This window comes from Ambystoma mexicanum, chromosome 4q (genome assembly GCF_040938575.1).
Source record: "Ambystoma mexicanum isolate Mex_15411 chromosome 4q, UKY_AmexF1_1, whole genome shotgun sequence".
Taxonomy (NCBI): domain Eukaryota; kingdom Metazoa; phylum Chordata; class Amphibia; order Caudata; family Ambystomatidae; genus Ambystoma; species Ambystoma mexicanum.
In genome coordinates, this window is record NC_090928.1 from 248,209,498 (window position 1) to 248,222,520 (window position 13,023).

Genomic DNA, 13,023 nt, shown 5'->3' on the forward strand with positions numbered 1-13,023 from the left:
CCTCCCAGTAGGGCCACAAAATGTCTAATAAGGGTAAGTCCCATGAGAATGTTCAGGGCAGTGGGAGTTATCATCTCAAGCATAGCTCTGGTTACAGTAAGCATCCCCATGTCCTAAGACTCAGTGGATCTTGTGTGGGTTGTGGGGGAAGTGACCATGTGAAGAGGGACACCAGATAAAAGGTAAAAACCTTGGGGGTCCACTCTGAGTCTAGCCTTCCCTCTTATTGCAAAGAAGAAATTGTCACAGGGGCCTCCTTCTCTTCCGACTCCTTCCGCAGTGGGATAGAGTCTGAAGTACTCTTAGTATCCCTGGGTTCCTGTGAGCCTAGCGTTTCAGAGGCCTATGCTAGTATACCTGATTATAACAAGCACTACTTTAAAGACAGTGTGCAAGCCAATGGCGTCAACAAGCCTGCCTTAGGGACAGTGGGACCAGCAGAACTGTGGTGGATTACACTTTAGTAAACCAAGAAGAGCTTGCCAGTGCTCCCTTGATGGCCACCAAGATAGCTGATCGGCCCCCCTCTCAAGTTCCCAGTAATGCCTGTAAATCTAACCATTAATGTTGCAGTAGTAAGGATACTTGTGAGTGTACGGAGGCAAGTCCCTGGAAAGGTTCTGCTGGGGAATTACCTCAGAGACTTAGGTCGTGTGGGGGACACAGCAGAAAGACTATGCACAAGGTCACAAACAATGGGTACCCTGGCCAAGTCCAAGGCTGAGCAAAAGCCAAAGAGGAAACCCAAGACTAAGGGAGTCAAGAAATTTAGAAGAGGGGAAGAGAATATTCCTCCTAACTGACCTGCCACTGAGGTGGAGGTAGTTGGCCAAGCACCTGAACCTGACGAGGAAGAGGTGCTGCCTGAAATCCTCAACCCAAATGACCATCCTGAACTCCAAAGTTTATTGGTTGAAGGTGGTCCTGATAGGGAAGAGTTTAGTAAGGGCCAATGTGAGTGCCCATATTTAGAAGGCCTAAGGAGACAGGCCTGTTCCCAGCTTGAGGGTGAACATCCTGGTAAACATAGGACTTATTGGGAAGGTGGGCTCCTGTACAGTGAACCCGCAGAGTCTACTGAAGGTGACCATAGGAGGTTGGTGGTCCCACTTCAAGTAAGACCCTTCCTCCAACAACTGGCTCCTGACGTTCCTTTAGCGGGTCACCTCGGGATCATGAGAACCAAGCAGAGGCTATCCATGCATTTCTACTGGCCTAAAATGGGGGTCCAGGTAGAAGGACATTGTAGGAGTAGTGCCACTTGCCAGATTTCTGGAAAAAGTGGTTCAACAATCCAGGGTACATTGGTGCCGCTCCCTGTGGTGGGGGTGTCATTTGAGAGGGTAGGGATCAACATTGTTGGTTCCCTTGACCCTGAGACATTCTCTGGCAAATATGTTATCTTGGTGCTGGTTGACCGTGCCACCAGATATCTTGAGGTCATCCCATTGAAGACAGTGACTGCCAATTCAGTTGCTAAAGCATTGCTTGGAATCTTTACTAGGGTTTGCTTCCCTAAGGAAGTTGTGTCTGTCAGAGGCAGCAACTTCATGTCTAAATATATGCAAGCCATGTGGAAGGAGTGTGGAGTCACATACACATTTTCATCTGCTTATCACCCACAAACAAATGGCTTAGTTGAGAGGTTTAATAGGACTCTCAAGAGCATGAATGGGCTCTGGAAGAACCCCAAAGGTGAAAGTGGGATCTCCTGCTACCCTGCTTACTCTTTGTCTACAGAGAGGTACCTCAAGAGGGTCTTGGTTTCAGCCCCTTTGAGATTCTTTTTGTTCACTCTGTTAGAGGACCACTGGCCATAGTCAAGGAAGGGTGAGAGTGCCCTACTCCTCCTATCACTACCAATGTAGTGGATTATATGCTGAGGTTAAGGAAGAGAATGGTCCTCCTGATGGCTCAGGCCAGTGATACGTTGAAGGCTGTTCAAGCTTTGGTAAAACATTGGTATGACCAGAATGCTTCACTTATTAACTTTACCGCAGGCCGACGTCTTGATTATGAACCATATAAGGCCTAGAGCCCTACAGGATAAATGGTCAGGCACTTACACAGCTGTGGAACAGCTGGGTGGGATGAACTATTTAGTGGACCTTAGGAGGCCGGGTCAAGCCCCAAAGTGTTCCGCATAAACAGGCTGAAGGCTTTTATCCTTAGGGTTGGAATATCTGCATCTTTTTGTCATCTGACATTGAAGAGGAGGAATCAGAACCTATTCCTGACTTATTCCAAAGTAGCCCTTCAGATGGCTCCATTGAGGGTGTTAAAGTGGCCCCTCGCCTGACTCCTTGTCAACAAGAGGAAGTAAGAACTTTGCTGAGGCAGTTCTCCCCCTTGTTCTCACTTACCTCAGGTTTGACACCTTGGTGCAAACACGACACTGAGGATAGTGTACTTACCAAAGGTAGGGCATATAGGATGCCAGACAAGGTGAGATGATATATCAAAACAGAGGTCCACAAGATGTTCGATCTTGGGTTGATTGAGCCCTCAAGTAGTTATGGTCCTCTCCTGTGGTTCTGGTACCAAAGGCAGGTACTTATGAATTGAGGTTCTGTGTGGAATACAGGGGTCTGAATGCTGTCACCAGGACAGATGCTAAACCCCTGCCTAGAACTGATGAGGTGGTGTATACCTTGGGTGCGTCCAAGTACCTCAGCACATTTGCCCTCACTGCAGGGTATTGGCAAACAGCCCTAGCAGAACATGCCAAGGCAAAGACAGCCTTCTTAAACCGAGAAGGCCTTACCAGTTCATGGTAATGCCATTTGGTTTAAAGAACGCACCTGCCACTTTTCAAATGCCAGTGAATCATGCCCGAAATGGTTGGATGAATTCTGCTGAGCATATCTGGATGATATAGCAGTCTTCAGTGCCAACTGGGAAGAACTTGTGAAATGCCTGGGAATAGTGTTGCAGGCTCTTTAGAAGGCCCACTTGACCATAAAGGCCAGTAAGTGCCAGATTGGACATGGATCAGTGGTCTATGCTGGGCATGAAGTGGGTTGAGGGAGGATTCTGTAAATACAAGCAGTATAAGACTGGCCTACCCCCACTACACAAACCCAAGTGAGAGCCTTTTTAGGTCTCACTGGGTACTACCCGAAATTTCATAGCAGACTACAGTAACATAGCTGCCCCTCTGAGTGCTCTCACTACTCGGAAGAAACCCAAGAAGGTCTCTTGGTCTGAGGAGTGTGAGAAGGCCTTCAATGGCTTAAAAGACTCCCTGTGCCAGACCTCTGTTCTCAGGGCCCCTGACTACAAAAGTGTTTTTTTTGTGCAGACAGATGCATGCGACACTGAGACAGGTGCTGTACTATCACAGGTAAATGAGAAAGGCAAGAACACCCGATTAGATGAATTAGTCACTAGTTTAAGGACAGAGATCTCAAGTGGTCCACTGTAGAGAAAGAATGTTTCTCCGTCATGTGGGCCCTAAGGAAGTTGAGGTCCTGCCTGTATGGGACCCACTTCACTGTGCAAACTGACCATAAAGCCTTAAAGTGGCTAATGAACATAAAGGGAGAGAATCCAAAGTTGGTCAGGTGGTCCATAAGCCTGCAAGGGGTTGACTTCACCATTGAGCAGAGGCCAGGTGTCCAACATACCAATGCTGATGGGTTGTCCAGTATGTTAAGTCGACCTGAACATGAGGCCCATCCAGGGGTGGATTCATTCCCCATGTCCTTGGTTTGGGAGGGGCGAGTGTTAGTAAAGATTTCCCTTAGGTGCAATTTTCCCTCCATTTATGGCCCCCACCAAACTTTTTGCTTTTGTTTGGCCAACCTAACCTGACTTTTTCCACTGGATTACAGCCTACAGCTGCGCCCCTCTGGGCTTTTGCTCATTTGTTATGGGGAATATGACACATCCTTCCGACTGTCATTACTATGTTTCCTTTGTCTTTGATTATGCTGCCATTCCTTGGTAATTTTATTTATGTGCCAACTACCTTACAGTACCGCACATAGGGGTCCTTTTGTTTTATGGCCCTCGACACTGTTTAAGGATTATTGGGTGATTGTACAAATGTGCCTAGGATGAAATGCTGGCAGCAGTTTACATTTATAGTGTTTTTCCTTCTTTTTAATGAACCACATCTCGTTTACCGCACTTGGCTCAAGACTATGGGCAGTGCCCAAAATGGTTGTGCCGCAAAGTATTTAGTTCGTTCCTTTGGCCATTACATCCCTTTGACTTCTGCCAGGTCAAGCAGACCCAGGCTTTCCATATTTGGGCATGTAGCCTCCCGCAAAAGCCGCAACTTTTGCAGGCTCCTGCATGTCACATGTGCTAGTGCCCAGGAAGAGGATTGGGACTGTCTGGTCCCAATCCGCACTACTGGTGCCAGTATGTCTGGTATGCCTGAACGACCGGAATCACCGTGGACTGTGATTGGCCCACGCCTGGCATGCATGCAAGAGAGAAGATCTTCCTTTGGTTATCCCAGATCTGAGCGTGAATCGAATCTTGGATAAAATAAGAGGCTCTGAATCCATTCCAGGTCATCAATGTAAGCTTTGTACAAACTACAGAAGGAGCCAAGTATCCTGAAACGCTAAAGCAGACCTGTGGAACCGCCAGAGACATGCTGGAAGGTTTGGCACCCTGAGCCTGCTGTTGTCCATCAGACCCCTGCTTTTGTATCGATAACAGAATGCCTGCAAGGGCGCTTCAACCCTTTGGAGTAGTGGGAACAACTACTCTCTGCACCTCCTGATTACCCTCCAAAAGAGCCTCATCGGAGGTGTTCCTGGCCCATCCAGCAAACTGACCAGCTCGAACCCGGGGTATCACCTATGAGCGCTGTCGTCCTGAGTTGTCACTCGAGACTTGGGGAACCACTAGCTTGTGGTCCTGGGCCTGCTCCTTCCAAATTTCATAGTCCTACCTCCCATGGGTCGCAATTTAGGAGAGTGCACCACGCTGCAAGCATTTGCGGTCCCTGTGTCGCCTTGCTGTGGTGATAGTTGTTGTAGTAGCCTTGCCTTCCCCCCTGTCCTCCGAGACGTGCTGCACTGGAACTGTCCTCTTTTCTTCATTGTGATCTGAGAAAAGGCTACTGTCCCGCCAAAGACTATCGTCCTGTCCCGCAGTTGCTTAGAGCCAGAGCAACGTGCAACTGCAGCGTTTGAACCTACAAGTGACCTGGCCTAGACTGCAAACTTTGGCCCGGACTGTGTCAAGGGTCGGTGAGTACTTGCATCACTTACCGGTGGCTCCCTGGCACAGCCATTGTTCTTTACGTACGAGAATCCCTAAAAAGATACTTAACTGGGCTAGCCTGTGCTCCCTAGCTATTCCCAAAACTCGAAAGTCATTCTGCCTGCAAGGGTAGACCCTCCTCGAATAGTGGGACACTGTTCTTCATCACCTCAAGCCCCTTCCTGAACTGCTACAGCTCCCTGAAGAGGACCCGCTTTCTCTCACTATGCACGACCGTGTATTTTTAATGCACTACTGCACTTTTGAGCACAAGGCTCCCCACTTCGCAGGGCTGGACTGCTTAAGTTAGGGATCGATTCTGAAGAACTGCCTAATGCTATATTTGTGTTAACCTACCCTTCTGTTACTGGTTGTGGCTGTGTTTTCCCTTTTACCGCATTAGGCAAAACGTAAGTGTATATATGTTAAATAGTGAAAGGCTTGTGTGTTAACTGTTTTATATTACTGTAGTTTATTTGTGTTTAAATATAAGGCCTATAGTAAATGTATATGTATTTTTGATATACACTTGTCTAAGCGTATTCTGTGGAGTTTCAATGCGTGTGCTCATTGTGGGCTTCGGATCACTCTCACCCCTCCTAAGAGTTAGTCTTGACCACCTGCCAGGCTACCGTGATTGGTCTAGCTTGTCCAGAAGGTTTCCCTGTTCCACTAAACTAGGGTATTGTATTGTTTAATATTTATATTGCGCGCCTCACACAGAGGTATCTGGGCGCATTACAAGGATATGCAATTTCATAGTTACACACAGAGAATATACAGTAGGTAATACAAGAAGACATACAATCATATATACTTAGGAGACATTAATATTATTTACAATACAAAATATGTACAAGTGAGGCTGGAGATCTAAACTCAGTGTATACCATCTGTCTCCTAAACTTCTGCCCACCAGGCCAGAGTTTAGAAATCCATCTTAACAGGCACCACTAATGTAGGACAATCTAGCCAGGTAATAACATTTATGTTTCTTTTAACTACACAGGGCAGCCGGAACGGGTTTTATTACAATAAAAACACAAGGTACATGCATGCACCACCCTCCACACACTCCTGTGCCACCACGGGGCGGTTCGGATGGCACTCCCCTACTCACTGCGATGTAAACACACTGCATGACAGGTCAGGAGTCCTCTGCTGTCAGTCAGCATGTCCACGTTGTGGATCTCTGCAACGTGAACACGCTGTCAGGTAGTGTGTCTTGCTGCTAGCACAATAACAGGAGGCAGCGGAGCCAGTCTTCCAACACCTCTCATTATAATGCTATAAGTTCGCTGCAGAGCCAAAATGTTTCACAAAACAAAAACATAATGGGGGACATAACCTTGCTCAGAGGCAGGCAGCACAGTCCCCCATGCAAATAAAGCACACAGGGGAGTGTGCTGCCTGTCACTACAGCAAGGTGGTACCCCCGCCCCCACCCATAGTGGCGGGCTGCCACTGACCCACAGTAAATCTGTGGCCTTGTGTCTGAGCATCAGCAAATTAAGGCAAGCACAGGTGGAAGGAGAGGGTCTACCAGAGAGGTTCTATGAAATGAGAGAGCTGCCTCTTGGGTGCCCCTCGATATAACCAAATTAGCCCAACACATTATGGGGCCTGGTCGAGGAAACCACTGAGTAGTGGAGCGTGTGCGCGCAGCCCTGAGCTGAGGGAAACAGACAGGTATTTATTTTTTGTGCGCACAATCTTTTTTGCCAGGCATAGTTTTTCCACAGAATGCATCTGCATGGCTTTTATTAAAATGTTCCTACATTGTGGCCAGCAAAGGCCATTTTCTGTTTTTCTCCGACAAAGGGACTCAGTGCACAGGATTTTGGGACTTGTAGGGCGGAGGAGGTCCTGACTAGAGAATGAGTTATGTTGGGGGAGATGTCACTATATAGGGCTGTGCTACCCTTGACATCATCAGTGGAAGTTAGAATTGGGTTTGTAATGTATATAGTTGTTTTTCTGAATTGCCCAAATCTATACACGAGACATGTACAATGAAAAGGGTTATAGATTGCCGCTGGTCTTCCCTTACCCTGCTTCTTTTTGCTTGCACAAAGAATGTTTCCAAAGTCATTGAGGTCACGTGTGAATGGAATGCTGTGGCTTCAAGTGATTGCCAAGAGTGACAGGTATCCCTCAGTGACAGTTATTCCTGGGCAACGTTGGCCTGTGCGTCTGAAATAAGCAATAATGTGGCATTCCGAGGGCACTACCAGGTGGTATTGGCTCTCGCCCAAGTTCCTAGGCCCGAGCCAATTAAGGACCAACGGACATTACCACATGGTCATATTGCGAAGGCGGGGTGTTATTGTTATTAGAACATTCCACAAAACATGGCAGAATGTTCTGTTTGAAACCAGGAAAGACAATGGAGAAATATTGCAATGTTGGGACATAACACTTATACCAGCAATCATTGCCCCTTGACACTGCATGGTCTTCAGTGAAAATGCCAACATTCCAATGTTCCTCAGACTTTACAGGAACCTATAAATAAAGAAAATGATTGTAAATGTGGGATCAGTCCCTGTTGGTGCGCTAGTGACCACTCTCGATTGGTTCCAGAACCAGCCTTTACAATTAGTTCTAATTATCCTGGCAGCAAAACAAAAACCCCCTCAAACTTCCCACAGAGTTTGTAAATAATATTGAAGATTGAAAATTAGGTTTCGGGGGAGTGTCTGGCGCTCGAGGTCAGTCCTTTCAATGCAAAGATTGTTTCAAACAAACATAGTACATGTCCAAATCACGTGAGATGTTTATTTTCCAAAAGAAACAACATCCGACACGTGTTTCTACCTCTGGTCGTTGTCAAGGCTGTATATATCATAACATAGCAACATTGGTGACAATATACATGACAGTGAAATTATCATTAAATCATAAAATTAAACATAAAACCATAAATCCATAAAAAAGGGAAGATGAATCATACCATAATATGTGCCCACCATTTTGTATGGGTCTGAAGTTGAGAAATGCCAATCATATACATATTGGGTTAAATTTTAAAGTATATGTTGGAAAAGATCGCTCATGCTACCAAATTCTGAGTCTATTTCGATCATTAGACATGAATTAGGTCTAACCTCTCTCTACGCTATTTATAAATGGAAGGTTTGTCAATTGTACAGGAAATGCATCATGAAAGATAGTACTAATGGTCTACTTACCATTATATCTAGTTATTTACTGTTGTCAGATGATCACTTTCCAAAGAAATGGCGTGCTTGTGCTAAGAAATTTTTAGCAGGAGCAAATGTCTCTTAAATCTTGCTTATCGAAAATCCCAATAAAGCCAAAACTAAACTATGGCGATCCGATTGGATCAAAACCCGAAACGCATGCATGAAAATAATGAAATTCGGTTTGAATCCTTTTGCTTTAAAAGTACAACGACAAATAGAAAAATATCTAAAGCAGTCCCCGAATGCTAGACATCGAACCGATTTCATGCGTTTCAGACTGAATATTTGGCCTACGAGAGAGAGATTGTATAGATGGAAGAAGACATCTGCTCAAGCTTGTCGATATTGTAATCAAGAGGTGGAAACGATGAAGCATCTAGTGGTCGAATGTGTTAGTCTCTTATCATTAAGAATATTTTACTTCAAGCATTTGTTTAACAAGACTGTGGTCATGCATGATGAATTATGGTCAACTTTATTTGGAGGACACTCAAAACAATTAAGGTATGCACTTGTGAATTATCTAAATTCTTTGAAAATTAAGATTCAAGATGTTAATGATGATTAAGAATAAGAGATGTGATAATTTCATGTTCATTATGTTGAACCATGTTTTCTAATTCTGTAGAAATTCAAGGAATTTTTATTGTGAGATATTGTTTTTCGAATGAAATTATTTTTTATATATGCTTTTTAATTTGTAATGAATATGTTAAAAGGTCAGATTTCAATGATCAAAACAACAATAATAGAGAAAAAAACTTTCCACAGTTACCACACAGACTACAAGTGCTTTATGAATTTACTGGGTTCTACAACTCACAAGGGGTATCCGGTCTTCTTTTTACACCGCAGGGGGAGACACATTATACTGGGAAATCAGCCATCTAACTAAGTGTCTTAAGGAGTATAGTCTAGGGGCACTAGATTCCACCCTTCATTTACAGGTGCAGCACCATAGTGGTACAGCTGGTGAAAGAAAGAGGTTCCAAATGGTTCGGTTTGTGTTATTCGCGTTTAATCATAACGTTTAGACTCACCTTCCAAAGTATCAAATCCCAAAACAACATCTTCGGATTCTGCGGCCCGACCCTGCACTTGCAGGGCGGTGATGATGCATCCCAAAGAAATTACGTCGACCGTCAAGGACTCCGATTTCAGCTGGAACCTCTCAACCTCAGCCCCGTCACTGGGCAGCCGCCCGAATAGCCCTCTGGACACGGACACTGCTGCTGCCATGACCACAGCTGCCGCCACCTGTCGGGAGTTTCATACATGAGTCAACCTGTGCAATCGAGGCAGAAGAACCCTGTGGATATAGGCGGCAATTGGGTTTACACTGCCAGTTCTCGTGTGTGCCTATAGCCCATACATGCCAACCCTCCCGATTTAGGCGGGAGATTCCCGACTTTTTAATTAAAAACAGTCATATTTTTTACTGTCTCCCGCCTAAAACAACAATATCCTCAATGCATTCCTATGGGGAAAATGCATTCTCCCGATTTCGGTGCTGAAATCTCCCTCTCAGGGGATTCGGAATGTTGGCATGTCTGCTATAGCCCTATACAAATTACAGAGCCGTTGGTATTGGTAAGGGCACTAGAATGTTGTGCACAGGGGCAGAGATCGGTTGCCCCACCAAACTTCAGAGCTTCAGTTTGCATACTGGCGGTAAAGGGTGGGATACTTAAGAGCACCAATGGACGGTTTTCCAGCAGTGTGCAACATACTAAATGGTGCGACTCAGACAGGCCCCTGTAATGGATGCGTATATATGAAGAAAAAAAAAATATATGACAACGTAGGTGAATAGTCTATACATGGCGATGCACACTCACTGCAATCGCAATGTACTTCAATCCCGCGCGTAGTAACTAGTATGACTGGCAGGGCATACAGCTGTCACAGTGTGAGCTGTTAGGAGAACGGTAAAGCACAGTGCACTTTAATACCTGTATGTGTGTGTAGCTGCGCGGGCGGGGGGATATGCGCACACGCAGCCTAGTAGGGAATACTAGTTCTTGCGTGGGTTCGTTAGGGGGGGACCCTCCAATAAATATCCCTCGCTGAGTTCGTTTGCACAGCGGGGAACGAGCGGCTGGACTTTAAAAGGACATTTTGAAGCCGGCTAAAGTAAACGTTTTAACAGGAAGAAGGCGACCTGCAGCACGAACAAAGTTCAAACCACGGCTCCCAACACTGTAACTTCCGTACAGCGTTGGGACAACATAGTAGCCATCTTGGTATGGCGAGATGTCCATTCAGCAAGAGAGAACATGAACCAGATCATTTCCTTTTTGTGAATTGAATATAAACGTGGCATTTATTTGGCACATATGTTTGCTCGTAATAAAATAAAATATAGTTATATTTTACATAAATAGAATTATAATATTGAACAGTCGTTGGAAAAAGTCGATATTTAATTTTTCGCCACTGAATCTGATAGACGAGTTTTGTTTAGTTACTGATGGCTTGTCGTCCTCGTCAAGTAAAAGCTATATCATATTATTTCCTGACATTTCCTGCATTGATAGACATAAAAGAAACACCGCAAGGAGACCGTTCAGCAGTGGTGGCAGGTGAATTTTATAGGCGTATGGGAATGTTGGGGGGCGAATTATGGGTTAAATGGTGCATTTTAGAGCACACTTTTTAGAAAAATGGGTAAAATGCTAAACAGTTTGCAGTTGGTTTTGTTCAGTTATTCGTGTAAAAATCAAGTACATGCAAGCCACTAACAGTGCACAGTAGCCTTTTATCCAACACATTTTCATGATACCTTCGCCCACAATATGTGCCAGTATAAAACATTTTCTCACTGTCTGTGCTCATACATTTCCATGCTGGCCGCACCAATATATGCTAGTATTTCCATGTAAGATCATACTCATATTTGCTTTGCGCATAATGCCTGTAATTATAATATAAGAACATATGTTCATGCTTGTTCTGCCAATATATGGCCGTATCCCCACATAAGAACATACTCCAGTTGGTTTTACCATTAAAAATGCATGCCACAGTATGAAAACATGTCCAAACTGGCTGCACCAAAATGCCAGTCTAGTTTCTTAATAACACTTATCATACTTGCTTTATCAAAGATACCAATACAGAATGTCATACCACAATAAGAAATGGCTAAATTGGCTGCATTGAAATGCCAGTCTAGCTAGATAATAACACTTATCATGCTTGCTTTATCAAAGATGCCTAATACAAAATATCATGGCATAGTAAGAATAATACCACTAATCATGCTTGCTTCATCAAAGATGCCCAATACAAAATGTCATGCCACCGTAAGAAATGGCTAGACTGGTTGCATAAAATGCCAGTCTAACTTCATAATAACACTTATCATGCTTGTTTTATCATCCATGCCAGGTATAAAAAAATGCCATGCCTGCCCTCTGGTGTGCCGGCGCCTCACAAATTCATTATGAATGTGATTATGTGTGAGTGCGAGGTGCTAGGGGGCACAGGGGGAGATGTTTATAAGGCACTGGGATCCCAGGGAACCGCCATAGCATTTTCGACTGGGCATAGATACCCAGTAAAAACTGCCATTCCTGCCCCCTGGGGCCTCCAGCGCCTCACAGGCACACAATTGTATGTGCGAGGTGCCGGGGGCCCAAGCATGGCATTTTTTACTGGGCATCTATCACAGATGCCCAGAAATGGCATGCCTTCCTCCTGGGCCCTCCAGTGCTTCACATGCACAGATAATCAATTATGTGTGCTTGTGAGGCACTGGGAGGCTTACGGGTCAGACATGACAATGCATGTGTGGCACTAGGAATCCCAGAGGACTGGGCTGGAATCCTTTACTGGGCATATCCAGTAAAAAATGCCATGTTTGCCCCCTGGCCCAGCACCTCACACAGGGTCAGGCATGCAATTTTTTACCAGACATCTATCATAGATGCCCACTAACAAAAGACATGCCTGCCCCCTGCATACCCAGCTCCTCACACACACACACACACACACACACAATCAATGTGATTATGTGTGTATGCCAGATGCTGGGGGTCTATCATAGATGTCCAGTAAAAAATACTATGCCTGTCCCGTGGGCCTCCCAGCGCCTCACACGCACACAGTCAATGTGATTGTGTGTATGCGAGGCGCTGGGAGGCACAGGGGTCAGGCATGGTATTTTTATTAATGGACAACTATGATAGATGTCCAGTAAAAAATGATATGCCTCCCCCATGGGTCTCCTGCTCCTCACACATGCACACGATCAATGTGATTATGTGTGTATGCCAGGCGCTGGGGGTCCACGGGGCAGTCATGGTATTTTTTTACTGGACAGTGTGCCGCCTGACAAAAAATTTAAAAACGGTCAATTTGAAAGGTCGCATGTGGCATTTAATTTTTTTTTTACAAATTGCAACACACCCTGGGCCATTTACGGTATCACCTGCCCATGTGGGTTACTATACATTGGCAAGACAAAGAGACCAATCAAGCAAAGAATTTGTGAACACTGTTCGTGTGTTAAAAATTCTGTGCCGGAAAAACTCTTAGTAGCCCACTTTGTAAAGGCCAAGCACACTGAAGAATATATTTAGTGGTTTATAAT

At 45.0% G+C, this 13,023-nt stretch overlaps 1 protein-coding gene across 2 annotated transcripts in view; it reads right to left on the reverse strand.

Moving 5' to 3' along the window:
* The window catches only part of GALM (galactose mutarotase), a 343,990-nt gene extending 333,373 nt beyond the window's left edge, over positions 1-10,617 (reverse strand). The window contains exons 1-2 of one of the 2 annotated variants that reach the window (XM_069607805.1): positions 10,382-10,617; positions 9,470-9,686 (exon numbers count right to left, since the gene is read on the reverse strand). In XM_069607805.1, coding sequence (XP_069463906.1) covers positions 9,470-9,668 — 199 coding nt within the window. In that variant the 5' untranslated portion in view covers positions 9,669-9,686; positions 10,382-10,617. Of the gene's footprint in view, positions 1-9,469; positions 9,687-10,267; positions 10,348-10,381 lie in introns of those variants that run through there. The other variant, XM_069607807.1, reaches the window with a different exon arrangement.
* Between the last annotated feature and the right edge of the window lie 2,406 nt (positions 10,618-13,023).